General features: G+C 39.2%; 1 protein-coding gene across 14 annotated transcripts in view; it reads right to left on the bottom strand.

Annotated features, from left to right (window-relative positions):
- LMNTD1 (lamin tail domain containing 1) overlaps positions 1-24,400 on the bottom strand; it is a 366,288-nt gene that overhangs the window by 252,343 nt on the left and 89,545 nt on the right. For 10 of the 14 annotated variants that reach the window (XM_070494977.1, XM_070494981.1, XM_070494970.1 and 7 more), the window contains one exon: positions 13,043-13,165. The exons of the other annotated variants lie outside the window; for them this stretch is intronic. In XM_070494977.1, coding sequence (XP_070351078.1) covers positions 13,043-13,165 — 123 coding nt within the window. Of the gene's footprint in view, positions 1-13,042; positions 13,166-24,400 lie in introns of those variants that run through there. 14 annotated transcript variants of the gene reach the window in all.

Consider the following 24,400-nt stretch of genomic DNA (forward strand, 5'->3'; position numbering starts at 1 on the left):
GACATATGATTTGCAAATATTTTCTCCCATTGTGTAGGTTGTCTCATCACTTTCTTGATAATGTCCTTTGATGAACAAAAGTTTTAAATTTTGGTGAAGCAAATTTATCTATTTTCCCTTTCGCTGCTTTTGTTGTCATATCCAAGAATACATTGCTAAACCCAAGGTCACAAAGATTTAGGCCTACATTTTGTTCTAAGTTTTATAGTTCTAACTCTTATATGTTAGGTCATTGTTACGTTTTGCTTTAATTTTTGTATATGGTATGAGGTAGGGGTACTGCTTCATTCTTCTGCATGTGGATATCTAGTTGTCCCAGCACCATTTGTTGAAGAGACTATTCTTTCCCCACTGAATTGTCTTGATGCCCTTGTCAGAAATCAAGTGGCCATAGATGTGTGGGTTTATTTCTAGACTCGATTCTATTCCACTGGTCTATATGTCTATCATTATGCCAGGACTCACACTCTCACTTCTTGAAGTGGAAGTGGAAGGGGGTAAGAGCAGAGAGAAGTTCATATCAAAAATATACAGTTCCTACTGTTGAGGAGCTCAGTCTCAGGGGTGAACAGTCTCTTGAAGTCACACAAAATATTTTCGTGAGTGTACAGATCACATTTCTCTAGGGAGAAGGATCCATAGTTTTCCTTAGATTCTCAAAAGTGTGTATTATACAAATAAAAGGATAAGAATTAATTAAGAGAATGGTTGTTCTCAATCCTAGGTATTTATTAGAATCTCCTGGGGAGCTTTTGACTACTGATTCTCGGGACTCATACCGAGAGAATCTGGTTCAATTGGATGGAAGTGGGGCCCATATATTAGTATTTTTTAAAAGTTCCCAAGTTATTCTAATTTGTGGCCAGTATTGAGGACCCCTGGTCTAAGGGAGAGTCATCATTATCATATAATAATATAGTTTATCACATATTATATAAATAATTGCAATATAGTGTGATAAATGCCAAATACAGAAATTTATAAAACTGTTCTCTTTTTCCCTAAAATCTCACAAACTATAATCTGGAAATTTCTGATATAATATAAAGACTGAGATAAAATTTAAGAGAACTTTTAACCCAAATCCCTGTATCTTCTTTATTTTCTCTACCTATCTGTTTCTGGAAGCTGCCTCAAAACATCTTGGTGCTGACCCACATTTGATTGCAACCTTATGAAAACCTGAGCCAGGGCCACCAGCTAAGCCACCCCTGGGTTCCTGACTCTCAGAAACTGGGTGAGATAATAGATATTTGCTGTTGCAAGTGACAACGTTTGGGGGTTATTTGTTATGCAGCAAGACATAACAATACAGATGGTAAATAAATATCCAAACACTTTGTTAAAAATAGGCATCCTCCTTGGGGTTGGCCCAGTGGTGTAGTGGTTAAGTTCACACACTCTGCTTCACTGGCCAGGGTTTGCAGGTTTGCATCCCAGGTTTGGACCTATGCACCCCTCATTAAGCCACACTGTGGTAGCATCCCACTTACAAAATAGAGAAAGATTGGCACAGATGTCAGCTCAGGGACAATCTTCCTCAAGCAAAAAGAGGAAGATTGGCAACAAATGTTAGCTCAGGGCCAACCTTCCTCACACACACACAAAAAATAGGCATCCTCTCCATGGGTGCTCCTGTGTGTAGAAAAAAGACAAGGGTTGACCTTGGGGTCAAGAACCTGGGTTCTAGTTGAGCCCTATCACCTATTTCGTGAAGTGGGAATAACAATGTCAGTCTCCTTGGCCAGAATTGCATCATGTGTCCATTTGTAAACAACCATGACTCAGCCCTTTCAGGCTCAGGCTGGGGCTGTCCATGAAGTGCATGACTGGATAGAAGAAAGTGGACATTTACACAACATCAGGGCATATTTGTAGAATGGTTGAATGTTTTTTGAGTATGCAACAGACGCCATCACATACTAACACAATGACGTTGAACAAATAACCTCTCCAAGCCTCTCAGAGCAGAAACAGCTGCAGACTCAAGTGCTTACAGTGGGATAAAAAAATAAAAGAAACAAAAAAATATAAAAATTAAATACAAAAAATGTTATGGCAGAAAAGCTATGGAAAGATAATTTTGGTGTAGCCTCCAAAAGTCTTCTGTATTTTTCATATAAAATTTAGACTAGAAAAATTGGCTATCCCTATTGTAACCACCTATGGCAATAGTAGGAACGAATCAAGATATGATGTGATGGTGTGTACTATAGGAAATTAATAGTATCTAAAATATTTTCCAATCAGTAAAAAGGAAAAATATTTTTCAGAAGTTGAAAAGTTGTTTGCTGAGGATTTCTAAAAGTAATTTGGAGGCTTAACTTTGATTTCTGTTCAATGGATAATATGGTACCAATAAAGAATGATTTCCTTATGCTAAGAAAGAGACACAAATGAAAAAGCATGATAAAACTTCACTTTCTTCAGCAAATGAAAAAAATGGTGAGACAATGGAGCAAAGTTCCCCATAGATAGAACTGAAAGCAAATTATATGAGAGTTTTATCAAGCACTTAAAATCTTCAACTGCCAAAAATTATTTGTTGAATAAGCAGTTGGGACCCATATTTTTTAGCATTTTTTCTGTACCACAACTGATTTTCTATCAATCTTTCTCCAAAGCTAGTGAGGAGTTGCTAGATTTCACTGTCCCATTGTATGACCTGCACTACATAACATGAGCAAAGAAAACAACAATAACAATAACACTTTATGGGCTTTATATAAAGTAGTGGAAAAGAGATCATCTGGACAATATTATTTTACAACTTCTCTTAGGCATTTGGGAGCTCCTCACAGGCAATGTACTATGAAGCAAGAGTTTGTTTTAACCTTTTCTAGTAGCTTCTCCCCTATATCCTGGTTTGGACATTGAAATTAGTGTTCATCCTTGAAATCATATAAAACCTGGGGAGAGGAGTTTTCAGGAACACAACCAGGGTAGGTGAGACTCTTGGAAGTATCAAAGTATCACATTACTAGATTCTGGAAGGTCTTTTTTTGAGGAAGATTAGCCCTGAGCTAACATCTGCTGCCAATCCTCCTCTTTGTTCTGAGGAAGACTGGCCCTGAGCTAACATCCGTGCCCATCTTCCTCTACTTTTTATGTGGGACGCCTACCACAGCATGGCTTGCCAAGCAGTGCCATGTCCACACTCAGGATTTGAACCAGTGAACCCTGGGCCGCCAAAGCGGAATGTGCACACTTAACCGCTGTGCCACCAGGCCGGCCCCAATTCTGGATATTTTTAATTTTAAGTTCTAAATATGTTTTCTTAGTGGGCAAAACTTGAATGGTGTACTTGGGTTAGTTTCTGGTAAATTCTTCATTAAAAGACTACCGGATCTCTATCATAAAATATGACCTGACTGTTTCTCTTTATATATAGATATAAAAATATAGATACTTAATTTTATTTTTACTTATAAGACTGCTTGAGTCAGAGTCCTAGACTCACCACTCACTTGTTACTCGCTGACTTCATGCCCCAGTTTCCTTGGCTATGCGTACTTATTTGGCCTATGTAAAATGGGGATAATAACAATATTTACCTTATATCTGAGGTTGCTCTGGGAATTAAATGAATTACTACATGTAAAGCACTTGGAACAACACGAGGTACAAATATTAACCACATTTCTAAGAAAAAAGTAAAAGTATATGCATTATTTCCTCATTTCTAACTCTTTCGTACAAAAGCTATTGTTTCTTTAAATCATTGTCTGCTGCAGTTTCTAATCCTAGCATGGACAATTTATTTACCTGGATGTGGGAAGTTCATGGATTTATGGGGTTCTGAGCCTTTCATACACTGGCTTCCGGTTCACATTCTAACCTATTCTAGCAATGACTCAGAATCACTGCCATTCAACTTCCCTAGCTGCTTCTACAAAATGACTTAGTTCTGTGTGTCCAGCTCATGGGGAACAGATGTTAAAGTGAAAAAATAACACCATAACAATTTCCTCTAATTTGCACCTTTGTGAGTAAACTGAAGAAGAAGACTGAACCATCCTACGAACTAAATTACCCTCTCTTCTGTGGGCGAAACTTCCAGCTCAGCAGGATGAGTCACTAGCAAGCAGAGATAACTTCTCTCTGCCTCTTCTGTGAATAAACGGGGCCTTCAGTCTTTCAGGCTATAAATCTGGCCATTTTTAACAGCCTTTAATCATTCTCCATTTTTTAAAAGCCGATGTTTTCTTACTATCTTTCTTCTTTCTTTTTCCTCTTCCCCTTCATAAACACAAAGTGAGAGAACTGTACTTTTTCACATTATGACTGACTCAGCAATTCCACTGTTTTTTATGAGTTCCTATCAGGGGCGGCATAAAAATCTTAAGAGCTAACAAGGTAACCTCTACAGCAAAAAAGAAAGGGGACTGTGGGGAGGGAGAAAATCTTTTTTTATTACAAGAAGTTCCCAGTTAAAATCAAATGATGATTTTTGTTGTTCTAGCATGAAATCCAACATTCATTGGAGAATATTTTTTCCTGACTGAACATCCAACATCCCCTGATGGGATTAATTTTAATATAGTAAGAACAAACTCCAGCTTCTCAATGACTTCTTCTGCATACCATATTCTATATGATTCAGTTGCATATCAATTTGAAGCCCAGGGGCCCAAAATAAATACATCATTATCACAAAATTGCAGCAGTATTCCCTCCTTATAAGGATGGATTTATTCTTGAAATAAATCTATTCTAGTCAAACTTGAAATATATAGCCATTATCACAGATTCTTAGGACTGAAAAAAACTTAAGGAGCCCTCCAGTCTAAGCCACACCACTTTTATAATCCATCAGGTAGAAGGTTCCAAACCTAGTCTTAGGATTCTCCAAGGAAAGAAATTTTATAACATCTCCCCATAACTTCTGCTGCTGCTTTGACGATACAGTAATGAAACGTGTTTCCATGAACCACTCTTGAAAATCTTTCATTTCATAGTCATATTCCACAAGAGGAATTTCTCAGTTTATCAGACTAACATCTTACTTTTCACATAATTTTATACAAGTTGTTAGGATGACATTTTTAATGAGTTCATTGTCTTTTATTTAGCCTCCTTCTTATTTTCTTATTTTCTCTTTCCTTCAGTGCATTTTAGCAAATGCAGTAATCTTTACAAAAAATTCTTTATTTTGAGTTAAGGGATTTACCATCAAACTGCCTTTCTGATGATCTTTGATCATCATAGATATTATTGCTGTCTGATCATTCTTCGACGTAACAGAAAAAAAAGCACACACAGACACACATAAATGATTGGCTCACGGTCGTGAATAGCTGGAATATTTTTGCTGTGAGAAAACTAACCAAATCAGTCCTTTTAGGAATTAAGTACAAATGCGAGTTTATGGAAGTCTATCAGTTTTTAAAGCTTATAAGATGAGCATTCTCTTTTCAAAAGGGCTCGTGAATGTTTTTGTTTCACAAAGAATGTTTATCTTCCTGAGTTTCTTTAATATGCTCCTAAAGATCAAAGTGGTTTTTTTTAGAAGGTATATATTAATACCTACTATCCACCAGATATTGTGTTCAAGGCTGGGAATACAAAGATGAGTAAAGCCAAGTCCATACCTGATGGAGGCTGCAGTCTTGCAGGAACCACCAACACACAACACATAATTTCTGTACAAGTGGCAAGTACCACGAGGAAAGTCTCATCTGGCAGATAGGTGGCCAGAGGAATGTGAAGTCAGGGAAGACTTCCTGGAAGAGTTGCTATAACTAACAAAACTTCTAATTTAGTTTTTAAGGAAATAGTGCATATAAAAGAAATTTTTACACTATTCGATGTTTGCGGCAGAGAATCTGAGAAGGCAGGTATTGGAGGACAGCAGTGGGGGATGAGGCAAAATATTAATCAACTGTGACACTGACAAAGGGAAAATATTTCCTCTTTATAATGCTTACGCAGAGCTGGTGAAGATTCACAGGGCTACTTCTAAGATTTTGACACTATTTCCAATTCTGACACCAATTCTGATGTGTGGGTTTTTTTCCTCACACCAAGCAGTTCTCTGACACCAGCTGTGCCCTATAATTCAATTCAATTCTGACACTACCTATAGACAGCATCAGACTCCGCAAGTTAAGGGCCCAGTCTCACAAAACTGCCTCCCCGCAACACATACACACTCACTTCAGATGCCAAGCCAAAGTCCAGTTTGGCACCTGTGCTTCTGATCCACCAGCTATAGATCAGAGGTTCCCCCAATCCACTCTTCAGGTTTGACTAATTTGCTACAGTAGCTCCCAGAACTCAAAAAGCATTTACTTACATTTACCATTTTATTGTAAAAGGATTTAACTCAGGAATAGCCAGATGGAAGAGATGCATAGGACAAGGCATGGGGAAAGGGCATGGAGCTTCCATGCCCTCTCCAGGGACAACACTCTTCCCAACATCCATGTGTTCACCAACAGAAATGCCCTCTGAATCCCGTCCTTTTGGGTTTTTATGGGAGCTTCACTATGTAGGCATGATTGACTAAATTCATTGGCCATTGGCGATTGATTCTATCTCCAGCCCCTCTTCTCACCCCCGTGGAGGTCAGAAGAGTGGGACTGAAAGTTCCAACCCTCTAATTATGGGACTATTTCCTCTGACAACCAGTCCCCATCCTTAGGTGCTTTCCAAAAGTCACCTTATTAATGTAAAACTCAGATGTGGTTGAAAGGGGTTTGCTATGAATATCAAGACATCTTTAACACTCTTATCACTCAGGGAATTCCAAGGGTTTTCGGAGCTCTGTGATAGAAATGGGACAAAGACCAAGTATGTATTTCTTACTATAAATCACAATATCACAGCCCACCCCTGGTCTGTGAACATGAATCCCTAATGGTAAAACAATCATAAAAGTCAAAACATACTGGCACATTGCTAGAATCTCCTTCAGTTATTAATAACTATCCAGTCCATCATCATATCATGTGAAAATGTCTCCCAGAGGAAGGCCACTCAGATTTGCAGGCTTCGATTCAATTTTGGCAAGTTCCAAAAGCAGGGGTGGTCTCAGAAATATATAGTTTCACCATTTCGGGCAACTGGTATAATCAAGCTAAGAGACAGTAACATCTCTTACTCTGAGCCTCTTTCAAGGTGTTAATGAAAAATCACATTTCGCTCATTACATAATCCGTTTATTCATTCCTTTACCCGTAGCTACCATTTTTCCTTCTCTCCATTTATACCCCAACTTTTCCACTTTTGGAAGGGACATTAGGTTCAGTCTCTGTGCTGGTCTACATTGCAGGCAAAAGTATTAGTCTAGCAAGTACCTCAGTCCATACCCACTCAGATAGGGTAAGGTTACAAAGATGCAGAACTAGTGGGCTATCCTTACCACCAGGCAATACAGCTGCACTCACTGTTAAGCCCAGTTTTGCCAGGGGTGAAGGCCCATCCTGTCCCATCAGGCCCTTAGAAATTGTAACAGGAAGGTTAAAAACATAGTTATACTTTCTTGCTTAGGAATCATCCCTGTTTCCAGCCCTCATAGTTGCAGCCTTGGTCCTATGACCACTGTGTCAACTCTATTTACTATTTTTCTTAAACCAGACTGTGCATTATCATCTCTTGGACAGCTTTAAGCGCATAAACGTATACCCAAAGCCATACCTCCAGAGAAAGGAGGTCTGGAGGGCATCCCTGAATCTATTTTTAATTCAAGAACCCCAGATGATTATTTCATAATAAACTTCCCTCTTCCCTCTGGTTGAACCAGGATTTTGGAATCACCTTCTAAAGCAATGACTCTCAAATTCTGATGCTTTTAAGAATAAGTGGGGTCTCTGACTTTTGTGTTTGGAGCCATTTTCCTATGATATTCAGTTTCATGTAAGAAACTGTGGTCAAGAAAAAATGTGATTGATTTGAGTTTGGTCTCTTTAGGTGCCATCCACATGTTGTATAAGGAACTGGAGTTTCTAGACAAAATAATAATACTATTAATGCACTCCCATATTTGTTGCAAGTTTTAAAACACAGCAGATGATGACAGAGCCCACCCTCACTCCTTGGCTTTTCAATGTCCTTGGGCCTTTTCCAACTGCCAGCATTGGCATCTCTGGTCTGAGGATGTTTCCCGGAACTAAGGACCATTCTTCCCACATACCTAGTAAAATGGAAGGGTCAGGAAATGAGCAACCTCAGAAGCAGCCCTCAGCCAATGATTCTCATGGATTCATGTATAAATGTCCCAGGTCCCACGCTTCTTCAGCAGGGTAATTCTGAAGTATGCGTTTATATCACTTCCCCATGGGAGTTAGCTCTAGTCACTCACTATGGTAGCTCGCTTAATAAAGCACCTTTTATTGGCTGCCTTCTCTTTTCCACATCATTTCCCACTTCCTTATCGGTGTTCCCTGCCCCTCTCAAATTGCACTCAAATCCTTATCTCAGGGTCTGCTTCCAAGGGACCAAATCAAAAGGACATGGCCCATTAAGTATAAGGGTATCTTCAAGCTCAAATAGTATTTTATAAATACTCAAAAAATAAAACCAAAACTGCAGAGATAATGAATAAAACAGGCCAGTTTAGCAACAACTGTGTTTTATAAGACAAACTAAAAGATAGACATTTGTTCAACTGCATAATTTTCATCCCAGAAGCATAATGTGATTTGCACATACTTGGAAGAAGACCATGGTAAGGGCTGTCACCAAGGAAGGACAGGCCAGCCATCATTCTAGGTACAGGCCAGAGAATGGTACAGACAGAGAGGGAGGTGTCAAGTGGAAACCTGAAGAGAGGTGTTAGATTTTTTATAAGTATGTAAATGTAAGCATGCATACTAAAAAAATCCTGGAAGACTGCAAACCCGCTGTTTCTCCAGCTAATTCTGATCAGAACAGCATAATCAACAAATCATGACACACTGATGTGCTTAAGCTGGCTCAGACCAGCTCATGAGAGCCTGTGAGCTGCTTGCTAATTTCAGGAATTTTGCAAGCCTTATTACTTTATGTCATGGCTTGAAATAGGCCATGATGGGAGTATTTACACCACAGAATGGGCAAACACTATAAATCAGGCTTCTTTCTTCCTCCAAGAGCCAGTTTTTAAACCATTACCAGCACACCACTAAATCATGATGTTGTCATTATTCTCCTCTTCCGTTAATTAGTCAGCCTCACTGCAAAAAAGGGGACAAAGGGCTGGGAGTAGGTCAAGATTCACTTCCCTAGTGCCTTGTAAAATTGCACCGGATTGTAAGAGATGAAGGAAGATATTGCTTAGATAGGTGGTCTTTACACTGGGCTTTGCAAATGCTCAGGGGTTTGCATACATAGTTTTAATTTCCAGATCTTCAACTTTCATATGTGTTCTTTCCAAAAATTGATTTGATTTGAAGAAAGGCATCACTTCATGCACACACCAAATCTTACCACTGAGCATTTCCCTGGGGTGTAAAAGTCTCCAAGCCCCCAAACAAAGGAATCCAGGGAAAGACTGGTTTAGGAGAAGACTCCTTTCATGATTCATCAAGGAATCTTAAACACAAGGGGCCTCCTCTCTTCCCCTGTTTTATATATGCATCTGTGAAGGTGAAGCTTGCATTAAAAAGGAAGGTATTCTAGCCTAGTTTGCAATTTTTCTGAATTCAGAACAACTGAGGAAACACAGATCAGGGACCTTGTTTCTTTTCCTCATAACTGGAGTGTTTCATAGGACTACCAAAAAGTTTAAGATACCTTGGTAAACCGACAGCTATAATTTTTACATGCTGCCTTTGCTACTCAGCATGCTTTATCTCGTAAGACAATTAGATGTATTTAATCAAATCTTATTGTGAAATATTTACCCAATCACAGTCAATGTCCATCCTATTTCATTTTACAAGACATTCAATATTTTCTATATCCTAGGAACAAAAGTCCAAATGTTTTAAAACATATAACTAAAGCAAATTTAGATGTCAACTTAAAAATAACTGAAAAGGTGCATAGTTTTTAAAAAAAAAATTCTTTAGTGGGCATAGGAGCACAGAAGTTTGGCGCTGCCTGCTGAGGTTCTTCTCAGAGCCTTTACCCCTAGCCTGGAGAGCTCTCCTCTCCAGGGCAGGATTATATGGGGGCAAACAAACGCCTTTCCAGAATACCCAAAAGCAAAGAAGAGAGAATGAAGAATTCAGCCACTCACTGCAAATGTTTCATTATTGTTGTTGTTGAACAAAGTACCCTCATTGAGGGGTGAAAAAAAAAAACTGTGAAAAGGGAATCTAGAAAACAATAATTTTAAAGCATCGTGATCGTCTTTGAAAAAAATTATGTGTGTGTGTATATATATTCAAATCTATATATGAATATTGACTTTCGTCATTTCACTTAAGAAGATTGTTGAGCAGAAAAAAGAAAAACCTCTGATTTCTGTGAAAAGTCACTAATCCACCACCAGGAATATATTTCACTGCTTTATGCTTTCAAGTGTACCCAAAAGTTAGCTTTTCTTAGATCCTGTGGTCTGTGTGTGCCTGATGTAAGCTCTACTACAGAGCCATACCAGATAGTAAATGTCTATGTTATTAATAGTATCAAAGCAATAAATGTGTTCCTGACATAAGCTAAGCCTGGGTATTTACGAGGCACCTGCACAGCCTTTAAGAGTTCATATTGGCAGAATGCATCAAATTGTTTCTTCTAAAAGCATCCACTAAAAACAATCCTCTTTTTCTTCTTTATTAGGAATTCCAAAAGTTATGATCACCTATAAAATCAAAATCTTGTGGGAGTAAAATTTATATTCTTCCAGAAAGTTCCTCCCAGCATTAAAGATGATGTATACATGGCCCTTCAAGCTGGGGTGGCCCCAGCCATCTATGTTGATTGTTCTAAATAAAATTCTCAATTTGAAGGTAACTTGTTTGGGCAACTTGATGATTATATTTAGCCAGGTTGGAAGTGGGGAGGCAGATAAAATTTCCTTGATCAAGAAAAGAGAAAGTGTGATTTTTGTTTAGTTGGTTTTTTTTTTTTTCTCGAAAAGCAGGCAATCTCAGTGGCTGCACTTTGTCCAAATAACTACAGACATTGCCTCACTTTTTTGGCCTGAACAGTGCAAAGAATGGCAAGAAATAAACACTTTCTGTTTTAGTGGAAAGAATCTATTCCTATCATGTTTTCTAGAAATGGGAGGGATAATCTATCGTGGCAGTTCATCTATTTGCATGCCTAGGGAAATTTATTTAAAAATTCTTTTCTCTTGCAAACGTGTTCAGTAGTATTGATTTGGCCACTGCCTCTTACATTCAAGGCATGAAATCAAATGATTACTTAATGCACATAAAGGGAAATGAAAGACAGGAAATGATTCCTGTTAAAATACTAAAAAAGAAAAGCCAAAGGGACCACATTTTAGACCAAGGGAAAGTGAATAAATGATTAAGGATTTTGATGATGAAAAGAACTAGTATGTTCAATCTAGAGGAAAACACTTAAATGACAATTATGAAAGGGAGATGCCATGGGTTTTGCTTATTATTCAATGATTAGATGTAGTTTGACAGACTTAAGAATACCCTCTAGACAAGGGTGCCTTCGAGGGCAGTTCCTCAGGCCCCTTAGGAAGCATCAACAGCCCCTACTTTGGTGGAAGCAGATAAAGGGCTGTACTCCCTGCCTTCCTACCCCCACCTATTTCCTTTCTTCTTTCCCCTTCTCTCCCTCTCTTCTTGGTGGCACTCACTTTGCAGGATGAATTGCATTCTTTACACTCTGAGTCTGCCCAGCTATATTTGCTCCAGTTTATTGAGGAGCCTCAGTTTGTTCTGTTTATTAACCATGAGCGTCTTATTTCTTCCCGACCAACTCCCTTAAAAACATTTTCAGACACTTGTACTTAGTAGTACACTCTAATTCCAGCATTTGAAACTTGGTGCTATTCGTTAAAACTTCAGTGTTGATGAATTCAAATATTTTTCCTTTTCTCTCCCTAGCTCAAGCTAAGCTCCTATGTGAATGTGTGTGGAGGGGACGGAGGGTGGCTTTAGGGAGAGGTGTTCTGATCTGCCCCAGCAGGCCTCTTCCCTTTCCTCTTCTAGGTGCTGACTCCTCTGGAGTTAGGGCAGCGAGAAAGAAGAGGATGGGACCAATGCCTCCTTACTCGACTAAGCAAGATGACGATTGGATTCTCTCTGTTGTCATTGCCGTTTCTCTGATCTAGAATAACTGGCTTTGTTGCTGTTTGTGTGTCAGGGTGCCAAACACTGGTCTGGAGAACACATAGGGTTCCTTCCAGGGCCAGCCTTCCCACTGCAAGATTTCCAGATTTTGGAGGCGGGCTGCAGCCAGACCACTTACCCACTCTTAGTTCCCACACTGGCCATCAGCCCCACAGCCTCTTACTTCATGGAACTTCTCTTCCAGAAAATAGCCTAGCCCCAACCCACTCAACTCTCACGTCCTTGTCACCCCAAATGGTGGGAGCACTGCTGTGTCTGTGCAAACTGTTCTACCCACTTCTCTCCCTGCTGACCTTTCTTCAAGGTCTACTCAGCAGGTCCTTGCACTCAGCAGGTTCAATGGCTTTCATATTTCAAAGAAAAGATCCTTAGTTTCTGACTCTGTAGGGTTTGGGGAGGACAGAAGAGTTCAGACACCCCGCCCCCTGACATCCCTTTGGCAAACTTTCTTAGCATTCATCTTGGCATCTCCCATCCTTGTCTTGGGAGGTGCTAATATATGTATATGGAAAGAATAACTTCTCTCCACCAATATTTTTTTAAAGGCAGCATTTTATCTCCCAACCGCCCCCACCTCACCCTGATGCCCATGTTAACTTGGGGGGCCTAGCTTCTGAGGGAAGGTGGTTGGTTATAGGACCTGTTTTCAGGGCTGGTACCTCTCACTACACCCTGGGGGGCGGGGGCAGAGAGATAGCTGGCCCACCTACTGATGTCACTCTACACATAGAACATGAGATACCTGGCACCTTTGCTCTCCCAATAGTACGACAGGAAAAATTCCATTCACATCATGTTATGCATGGACTGATATGGATAAGTCACTGAGGCAGCTCCCTGACCTTTGGTCCACTTGAGAGAGAGTCCTGGCTCCTGCTTCTACCTTGTTGGATGCTCAGTCCTCCTGATTGATCTTTGGCACTGGTCAGGCAGCTTACTGGTCCTCTGCAGTTCCAGAATAGTACCTGGCACAAGGTACAATTCTTTTTGTAATCACAAGATGAAGAGCAAAACCACTCGTAACTCAGGTGTTCTAATAACACAGATTATACAACAAACTGAGGACTTGGTACCAAGCAACAGAATGTCTACTGACAGCTCATTTCCTCCTGTTATTTTCCCAAGGACCTTTCCATGTATCCCAGCTCACCTCTCCCAGCAGCATTCTTCTGTGTACCCATTTTATACTACCCATCAGGACATTCTGGAATTATTCCTTATCCCTCCCCAACCCTGAGGGAAAGAACATATTGGATTCCCCTGGTTTACGGTTATGTCCATGCTTATCTAAAAGACCTATCTTCTTCTCCAAGTGATAGAATCCTTTCAACTTTATTGACTGTGTCAGATTATCCAAATCTCACCACCTTAAGGCAGAAGTCCGCTGGCAAAGCTTTAGCAGCATCACTCTAATTTGCACCAGAGTGAAATGTATGGAACTACCATTACTACAGAAATCAGTGTCTGTGTTAATGCAAAGCCAACCTATGGCAAATTACAGGCAACTGCCCAAGGCCCTGTGTTTTGGGAACCATAGAAAACTGATGGCTGGGTAGCAACTGAAATGATATATATTGGAGGAAAAGCAACAGCTGAGTATTGGTGTGGGGAAAAACACATCTTGAACACATAACCAATTTGTAATTTCTAACTGTGTCACCAAGGAAAAGGGGTAAGATTGCCCCTTTCCTAAGACACACTCTCCAGGGGGTCACTTTATGAATTCTTTTCCCCGCAATCTTTGTAACACTGCCTGTACTAGTTTTGTTACTGAGATTCCGCCTGTTTCAAAATGTGGACAGAGGATGGAAAATGGATGAAGAGATGTATTTATATGGAAGTGACTTCAAAACTCCGAAATTATGAAGCTGTTATAAATAAGCTTCTAAGTGGATCTAACTCCAGAATTTTTTTTCAACTTTTTGATTTTACAGGCAAGAAATTTATTTTTCCATGGCCACAGATATATGATAGGAAATGAAAGAAAAACCTCAAAATATGTCTCTCCTTTCTCAAAGATTTATCTTATGAATGAGTTAGGGAGAAGTAGAACTGCCTAAGAGGCCCATTGTGTGGTTCCGCCTTCTTTCTAAACATTGCAAATACATCACGCTCTTCCTCAATTGTATTCTTATGTGCAAAACACGCTGAAGATTTGTAGCTTTGATTCCTTAATTTACCTGTCTCCATAACAAATTTAGACTGTTACAAATCCTTGTACTATACAATGATAATCTCTAATTTGGTTTCCTGGTGGCATAAAAGAATTAATCTGTCTTTCCCCAATTGAGTGTGTCAATAACTCCTTGGAAGTAAGTTGCCCTTCCTAAGGATATTTAGAGAGAAAAACAATCTTATTCCCTAGGAATTTAAAGAACAACTTTGGGCAAGTCACTTTGCCTTCCTGAATCTTAATGGCATCATTCATATCATGGGGATAATAATAATAACAATGATGCTGTATTATAACCTAAACGAACTGTTATAATAATTGCTATGGAAGACTTCATAAACTATAAAATCTAATAGAGACATTAGTTACCTACAAAAATCCTGCCACAGGGCTCTGTACTTCTCCACATCACCCTATATATAATTGAGAATGATTGTCAACTAGGTGTGTATATCCAAATATGTAATTATGTACACAGATTGTCACAAGTTTATCGGGATCATTTCCAAACACTACCCTTCAAGTAGTGCTGTATTTGAAAGTGCTTGGCACATTTTAACTAAGTTAATGACCCTCCAGCTTCACAGGGTCCTGCAACTCTTGTGCTGCTCAGCCATTGCTAACTGCAAACTTAAAGAACTGAATCTGACACTGCAAGAGCCATATCAAGAATTAACCTGTGTGCTCCAGACACACAACCCTGTGCCTTCTCCAGAGAAGCTGGAAGAGAAAATAACATCAATAAGGGGCTCCGTGGAGCCCTTACAACTGCCATGCACCATGCTGAAGACTTTCCATCCACTTACCACTTAACCCTCAAGATAACCCTATGAGGGAAGTATTATTTCCCCCATTTCGAAACGAGAAAATTCTGATTTTCTAGTAAGAAAAGAGCAGGAACTCATGATCGCTGCCGCTTGGTTCTACCCAGTAGACAGGGTTGTGTCCTTCCAAGAAGATTTAAGGGTGACATCAACCTATTAGTTTATCAGGCCTGAAAATAGAGACTTTGCTGGGGCTTCTGCCTCTTTTCACACCTACAGTGAGGAAAGAAAGAAGACAAGACATAAAGCAGGCCATTTTTCTGTTCTAGATCAAGTTTTCAAAGGGTTTGCTCAGGAGGTACTTCACAGCCCCAGTTCTAAAGTGAAGGTGGGACAGTCTTGCAGATTTCGTCTGCTTTGCCGCTCCTTCATTCTGAGATGTATCCAAATGGCATCTCCCTCATGAATATGTAAGCTGCACACATTCGCCCGCACATTTGTCCGAGTGCATTAGCAGCTAAGGCTGCATTCTCCGGTGACCTTTTGAAAAATCTGCCTGATGTTAGAGTGAAGGGTTTTTTTCTTTCTGCACACAGCACCCCGATCTTAACAGTCTGTGACGTATTTTTGTTTTTACATTTCCTCCCAGTAAATGAAAAGAATTCCAAGGAGCGAGTGACAGCTGAGGCAAATCTTAGCTTGTCTGGAGTGATTTCACTCACTGCACAGGGCAGCTGGCGAACTTGACTTCAGCATTCATGGAGCTAAATCTTGCCCCAGCTGATATGCAATTAAGTGCAGCATCATTCATTCCAGGCTCCCAGTGAGGAGCACACTGAGGACTCATCATATTCTTGTGCCCAACAAAGTAGAATGTATGCCAACAAACAAATGTGATAGAAGATGAAGCCACAGGATCACAGAAATTTAGAATGAATGCTTAGATGAGGTTTATTTGTTCCATCACTCAGCCAGGGGTCCCATTTGTCTAGACATAACAGATCTACTGCGGTGTGACAAATTGCCACAAACTAGCAACTTAAAACAACACTCATTTATTATCTCAGTCCTGTACATAGGAAGTCTGGTGGTCTTGGCTGGGTCCTCTGCTTAGGGTCCCACAAAGCCAAAGTCAAAGTGTCAGCTGGGCTGAGCTCTTATCTGGATGCTGTGGGGAGGGATCTGCTCCCAAGTGCTTTCAGCTTGTTGGCAGAATACAGCTCCTTGTTACCATAGGACTGAGGCCTCCATCTCCTGGCTGGCTGTCAGCCCAAGGCTGCTCTCAGTTTCTAGACACCACCTGCATTGCTCATCACGTGGTCCCGCCATCTTCAAGCCAATAATAGAACATGAAATCCTTCAAGTGCCTTCAATCTCTCTGACTATCTCTTCTGCCACTAGCAGTAGAAAACTCACTGCTTTTAAGGGCTCATGTGATTAGATTAGACCTACCTGGATAATCTCCCTTTTAAAAGGTGAACTAGGCCATATAATACAACACTTTCACAGCTTCCACAGATTCCAGGGCATGGAATCTTGGGGGACCAGTTTTAGAATTCAGCCTACCACACCTAGCAAGTGGGATTAATAAAAATACTGTTAGGCTTGCCATATCTTCAAAAGATAGAGATATTGTAGACACAGGCAGAAGCAGTTTAGAAATAATATTGAGCATCATGTCTAAATGTCTGGACATGGAAGTTTAAAAGGTAGACTGAAATGATATACTGTTAACACATCAAAGATGTATCTTAAAGAAACCAACCAGTGTCTTTTAAAGAAAGTAGTAACAATACGTTGGCAGTCAATTTTCTTTAACACATAATTTTAGAAAACATGCTAAAAGATCCAACCTTGCCTTACAAACAATAAGAGGCCATATGTGTCCTGCTGACCCCACGCCTGGTATTGGGCAGCTCCCTGACATTCTCTCCTCCATTCATAGCTAACGTCTTGAAATCAGTTTTGACCCACCTTGCACTCCATCTCCTGACCTGTTCCCCAGTCTCGGAGCCCCTAGCACAGCTCCTGCTCACTGCCTTCTCTCACCCACCAGGCTCCTATGGGACTGACTGAAGTAGCTCTTCCCTGTCAGGTCTGAGCTGCTTCTGGCCACTCTGTGAGCCACATGTCAGGAACTCCCTCTCCACCAAGCCGAAGGTCCGTGTGATTGATCTCTCTCAGCATCACACCACTTACCAAGATGCCAAGGGCACCTGCCCTTTACTCAAAGAATAACTGGTTCCTTCCTGGCTAAACTTGTGATTCTCTTAACTCTCTTTATTAGCCATCTCATTTTTATGCACTTTGTTCTTCCATTTACATGTGACAAAAATACATCACTTATTATTTATTTTACTCAATTGATTATTTAAAATGACTTGTGTCTCCTATGTTTGGATCAACATTATCTCTCTTAGATTATGCAACCTTGCAGGCGGGCAACAAGGTACTAGCAAGTGTTAAGATGCTTCATGAAGTATTTGCCCAGGGATGGTGATGATCACGGTGTTGAGATGCTTAAATCACAAAATCTTCAAGGTTAAGAGGAGCCCAGGTTTATAAATGGTAAATTGCCAGGCACATTGTTGGAAGCTGACAGGTTAACAGAAATAAGAATTTTGAGTGCCTTTTTCTGTATGACTGGAACAAAAGTTGGTCCTACCTAGTTTCCTGGTAGGTACGTTGTCTGTTCCTCTAGACTCAAGTCCATCTCAGAGGCCAATGTCAGAAGTTTGACGTTTTTCTAGTTATTAAACATGTATTTTTTTATTTTGATTTTGATTAATAATTGATATATTCATGCAAGTAAAATAAAGTCTTTTCCCTTAGTCACTGCATTCAATTTAAAAATAAGTGTTGACTATCTGACTCCCTAAGCTGACATGCAAATCTTGTGAAATTCCACACTTTTTTTTTTTAGTGGGGAAACTTTTTATCAAACCAGAAAACTTTGCTCCAATAATAAGTTTTGGGAACCTAAATGTAAGCATAATTTTATTAATTTTTAAAAGTAAAGAATATTCTGTGTATTATTAGCCATAGGCTGAAAAACGTCTTAACATTGTTTAAAATGTTTTGTTTCTTTTCCCCCGTGTCATTAGGTAAGTTATCTTTGATTCCAGAGAACAAAAATGAAACAGTAGGATAGTTGAGAGCTATGATCATTTCCTGATAATATTTCAAAGATCATCACAATCCACCTGGGGAGCAGGCACGTGGAAGCCCTCGGGGGTGGGCATGAAGGGTCTCATTCACCAGCGGTGTCACTACCAGACCTTCGCCCTAGACAGGAATCCCCCCACAGAATCCCTGTCAGGTCTTTTTCCCTCCTCCTGGACCCAAAATAAAGCTTTGTAGCCACAATATTTAGTGACAGATGGCTCATTTCATTGCTATAACGTTACCCTTTGGGTCTCTGAGGGGATGATTCCAGGAATAGAAAGCAAGGCAAATACAGGAGCAGACGTCTAACAGAAGCTAACACAAGCACGGTTTCTCCAGTCACTGATGGAATAAAGAAATTCCCTTCTAAATTCTTTACATTTAATAACAGGGAGGTGGCCCCTCTTCTCTCTCCAAATTGCAATCAGTGCACAGAGTGAGGCATGGGTCCAATCCCTCCTCTGACCCTGACCGGCAGGGTGATTTCGAACATGCCCCTCAATTTCTTCATAAGTAAAATGGGCATCATGACAGTACTTACCTTCTAGGATTCTTGTGGGGTCTAGTTAACATATGAAAAGGCTTTAACTAGGTGCTCAGTCCTAGCTAAGCACTCAGTAAATGGTAACTTTATTATTACTATTTTCTTCCCAGTATATTTGGTTAACTTAGTTTTGTATAAAAGAACAATGCACAGTAGAACATAAAACAAGATACACAACATGGGAAACCTACTAAAGGAAATGGTATTTTGTTAAAATCCCTAATTCAGGTGGGACTTAGACTAAATTAGACAAAACCAGCATTTTATTGTGTTATTATAAAGTCAGGGGATTCTCCCACTGAAACAGGCCTTGAGAGACAGTTATTCTTTTCATAGTTGAGGTCTCTAAAGCTAAGGGGGATTGTGGCTTAGCCACATCTAAGAAGCTCCCTTGATAAAACTTCTCACATTGCTCATTAGAATCGGTTCTAAATTTCAATTTTTGTTTGCTTCCCCTTTTGACAAAATGGATGATTTTTCCCATCACATGCATTTACAAAGCTATAATTTGTGAAGATCCTGCTTTTTTTTTTCTAACTTGGCATGTCCTAATCTTTTCCCTGGTGGTCTGTATTTGTGCTGCTGTTTTCCAGTTTGTCTTGGCATCATGCTTCACCTTTTGGCACCTGACTCAACAGTTTCACCACCACGATCTAAACAGCGCCACCCCATCTGAATGGATTTCACAACTGCCCTCCTCTGCTCCACGTCTTCGCCTGGGTCTGCTTTTCCATTACGTTACCCATCCATCTGTTCCTAAAGAATGCCATCAGGCAGTGATGGTGCTTCATATAGGGTTTCAAAATCTTGACCTTCAGTAGGGTTTAGTCACTGCATATCACTGGATTCCTATCTTCCTTGCTTCAAGATTCTTTCCAAACTGAAAGCCACACAAATTTAATCACATTCGCATTTTCTAAAATATCCTCACAAGCTTTTGCTCTTAGTATGATTAATTTAGGCTTAATGCCATTTATAGTAAGTCATTGGGTGCCAGAGTCTTTACATATATTGCTTCTAATTACTATGATAACCCTATGTGTTAATAAGTGCTATGATCCCCATTTTATAGATGTGGAAACCAAGAATCAGAGAATTTAAGTAACTTCTCCAAGAGCCCACGGTAAGTGGCTGCCTTTCCCATTAAGCCAAGATGCCCGAAGGGTCCTTTGAAGGACATAACAGTTGTTCTCAAATGTTAGTATGCATAAAAGTTATCTGACATGCTTATTAAAAGTGTATGCTGTAGAGTCCATCCCCCAATTCCAGGCTCCGTCCCCTACATTCTGATTCAGTGGGTGGACCAAGGCTCTGCCTTTCAACAAGCTCCCCGGGAGATTCTGATGCAGGCCAGCTGCACAGCACACTCAGCTCAGGAGAGACCAGACTGCTCTGCATTTCCAGATATGCTCCAGCTCCAGATGAAGCACTGCATTTTCTGCTTTATTTCTCCTTAAAGCCATAAATTAACCAAGTGCTGAGATTCATTTTTATAACAAAACTTAAGCTGAGTGGGGTGTTCCAGAATTCAGGTTTTGTTGGGAGACAGAATTCTAGCCTGGGGATCAAGAGAACTGGTTTCTCTGTCTCCTTTACTGACGTCTTGTATGTCATTCAATAAAATTACCTAACCTCATTGCGTTTCCTTCTTCCCTGTAAATGGAATGTGAAAATTCATGTCCACTACTCACCATAGAAGACCTCTAAAGAGGAAAACTGACCATGGGAGAAGTATGAAAAGTTCCAGGCACATAATGTGTGAGTCCTCGAGACTAATTACTCTCTTATACAAGCAGGGCATGTTGATTTTATCATGGTTGTCATTTGCTTTATGAAACAGGAAGAACACATGTGGTTGGCATTTGTGAGACTGGAGTGCAGTGGCTTGCATTGCACAGGTTTTGTGTTCTTGGAAAAGCATTTTAAGTCTACGTACCTCATTTTCTTCATGTGTGAAATGGGAATGATAATATTATCAGTCTCATGGGGTGCTGAGTTCTGTCTCTTTGTGCTTCATGTAAATGAGATTTGACAAATTTCTCAGCCCAAGTATTTTCATTCTCAATAGCCTGGCTTCCAACTATTAAAAATATCAGCATATCCATCCTTAAGCCCCTGCCATATGCTGTGAGATTCTAGGTTCTAAACAAATATGACACTGCCCCTGCTCTTAGGAAAGTTACTCTCAGGTACATGAGACACTCCTATGTGATCCCAAAAGGAACTGACTTGGGGGAATTTTCACCATGTATAGTTAGGGGGAAAAGCCAGATACAGAAAAGTGTATATAACATGACCCCAGCTTTTAAAAACAATTTTTAAAACAATAACTGATTCCTCCATATTATTGCATGCATACATTATACATACACATATAAAATATATGCATATGTTTACATAATAAATAATTTACTAGATACACATATAATTAATATAAGTTGTTTTGGAGAGAGAATAAAGAAAATAAAGGATAAAGAAAAGAAGGAAGACAAGGAAAAGACATAAGTAAATCATAAGACAGTTTAAAAAAACACAAGAATGTCCATGATAAAAGGAGTATATGTGATATAACTGCATTTAAATAAATGTGCAGCTATATATGTATGCACATGTGTGTGTGAGTGTGTATGGAATGTATGAAAACGTAGTCAAAATATTAACAGCAGCATCTCACGGTAGTGGATTCAAGTGATCTTAACTCTTTTTCTGTATTGCTAGACTATTTTTTTTATTTTTTGAGGAAGACTAGCCCTGAGCTAACATCCGCCACTAATCCTCCTCTTTTTGCTGAGGAAGATTGGCCCTGAGCTAACATTCGTGCCCATCTTCCTCCATTTTTCATTTGGGACCCCTGCCACAGCATGGCTTGATAAGAAGCACGTAAGTCCACACCTGGGATCAGAACCTGCAAACCCTGGGGTGCTGAAGCACAGCACACGAACTTAACCACTGCGCCACCAGGCTAGCCCCAAGACTACTTTTTATAATGACAAATGTTATTTAAAATAACTGAAAACATTTTAGGGAAGAGAGACTGTGTCAAAATATTTGTTATTGTACATGATGTATTGTTTTATTTTGTCTTTTTCAAATTTTCTTTAAAAGGTATAAATTACTTCAAAATAAGAAAAATGATAAAGAGATATTCTCAATGATGATAAAATGCAGCAGAATAAAGGTATTCCCAATAGGAGGCCAGAGCTGCTTCAGTTACCCAAACAAATTTCTTCAATTTCTTTCAACAATGTTTTATAGTTTTCAGTGTACAGATCTTTCACCTCTTTGGTTAAGTTTATTCCTAGGCATTTTATTCTTTTTGTTGCAATTGTAAATGGGATTGTAATCTTAATTTCTCTTTCTGCTACTTCACTGTTAGTGTATAGAAATGCAACTGATTTTTGTATGTTGAGTTTGTGTCCTGCAACTTTACCATACTCATTTGTTATTTCTAAAAGTTTTTCAGTGGATTCTTTAGGGTTTTCTATATATAAAATCACGTCATCTGCAAATAGTGACAGTTTCACTTCTTCCTTTCCAATTTGGATCCCTTTCATTTGTTTTTCTTGCCTGCTTGCTCTAGCTAGGATTTCCAATACTATGTTAAATACGAGTGGTGGAAGTGAGCATCCTTGTCAGGTTCCTGTTCTTGGAGGGACAGCTTTCAGTTTTTCTCCATGGAGAACAACATTAGCTGTGGGTTTGTCATATATCACCTTTATTATGTTGAGGTGCTTTCCTTATAGACTCATTTTATTCAGGGTTTTTATCATAAATGGATGCTGTATCTTATCAAATGCTGTCTCTGCATCTATTGAGATGATCATGTGATATTTATTCTTCATTCTTCTAGTGTGGTGTATCACGTTGATTGATTTGTGCATGTGGAACCATCTCTGCATCGTTGGAATAAATCCCACTTGATGATGATATATCATATTTTTAATGTATTTTTGTATTTGATTTGCTAGTATTTTGTTGAGGATTTTTGCATCAATGTTCATCAGTGATATTGGCCTGAAATTTTCTTTTTTTGCATTGTCCTTGTCTGGTTTTGGTATCACAGTAATGGTGGATTCGTACAATGAGTTAGGAAGCTTCCCCTCCTCTTCAACTTTTTTGGAAGAGTTTGTGAAGGATAGGTATTAAGTCTTTTTTGAATGTTTGGTGGAATTCAGCAGGGAAGCCATCTGGTCCTGGATTTTTATTTTTTGGGAGGTTTTTGATTACTGTTTCAATCTCCTTACTGGTGATTGGTCTATTCAAGCTCTCTTTCTTCTTGAGTCAGTTTTGGAAGGTTGTATGATCCTAAGAATTTATCCATTTCTTTTGGATTATCCAATTTGTCGTCATGTAGCCTTTCATAGTATTCTCTTATAATCTTTTGTATTTCTGAGGTGTCCATTGTAATTTCTCCTCTTTTCTGTCTGATTTTGTTTATTTGAGACTTCTATCCTTTTTTCCTACTGAGTCTAGCTAAAGGTTTGTCAATTTTGCTTATCTTTTCAAAGAACCAGCTCTTAGTTTCATTGATTTTTTCAATTGTTTTCTTAGCCTCTATTTCATTTATTTCTGCTGTGATTTTTATTATTTCCTTCCTTCTGCTGATTTGGGGCTTTGTTTGTTGTTCTTTTTCCAGTTATTTTAGATACACTGTTAGATTGTTTATTTGAGAATTTTTTTTTTTTATTTTTCAAGGCCAGCCTGTATTTCTATAGACGTCCCTCTTAAAACTGCTATTGCTGTATCCCACACATTTTGGCATGTCATATTTTCATTTTCATTTGTCCCCAGGTATTTTTTTATTTCTCCTGTGATCTCTTCATTGACCCAATCATTGTTCAGTAGCATTTTGTTTGATCTCCACATATTTGTGGCTTCCTATTTTCTTCCTGTATTTGATTTCTAGTTTGATACTGCTATGGTCAGAAAAGATGCTTGGTATTATTTCAGTCTTCTTAAATTTATTAAGACTAGTTTTGTGACCTAATATGTGATCTATTCTGGAGAATGTTCCATGTGCATTTGAAAATAATGTGTGTTCTGCAGTTTTTGGATGGAATGTTCTGTATATATCTACTAAGTCCATCTGGTTTAATGTGTCGTTTAAGGCCAGTGCTTCCTTATTAATCTTCTGTTTGGATTATCTATCTGTAGGTGTAAGTGGAGTGTTAAAGTCCCTTACTGTTATTGTGTTACTGTCTATTTCTCCTTTTATGTCTGTTAATAATTGTTTTATATATTTAGGTGTTCCTATGTTGTACATAGATATTTACAAGTATTATATCCTCTTGTCGGATTGCTCCCTTAATCATTATGTAGTGCCCGTCTTTGTCTCTTGTTATAGTTTTTGTTTTAAAGTCTATTTTGTCTGATATAAGTTGCCTCCCCAGCTTTCTTTTCATTGCCATTTTCATGGAATACATTTTTCATCCTTCACTCAGTTTTTGAGTGTCTTCAGGTCTGATGTGTGTCTCTTGTATGCAGCATATATATGGGTCTTGTTTTTTTTATCCAAGCAGCCACCCTACGCTGTTTGACTACAGTATTTAGTCCA

Source organism: Equus asinus, chromosome 22 (assembly GCF_041296235.1).
Source record: "Equus asinus isolate D_3611 breed Donkey chromosome 22, EquAss-T2T_v2, whole genome shotgun sequence".
NCBI lineage: Eukaryota > Metazoa > Chordata > Mammalia > Perissodactyla > Equidae > Equus > Equus asinus.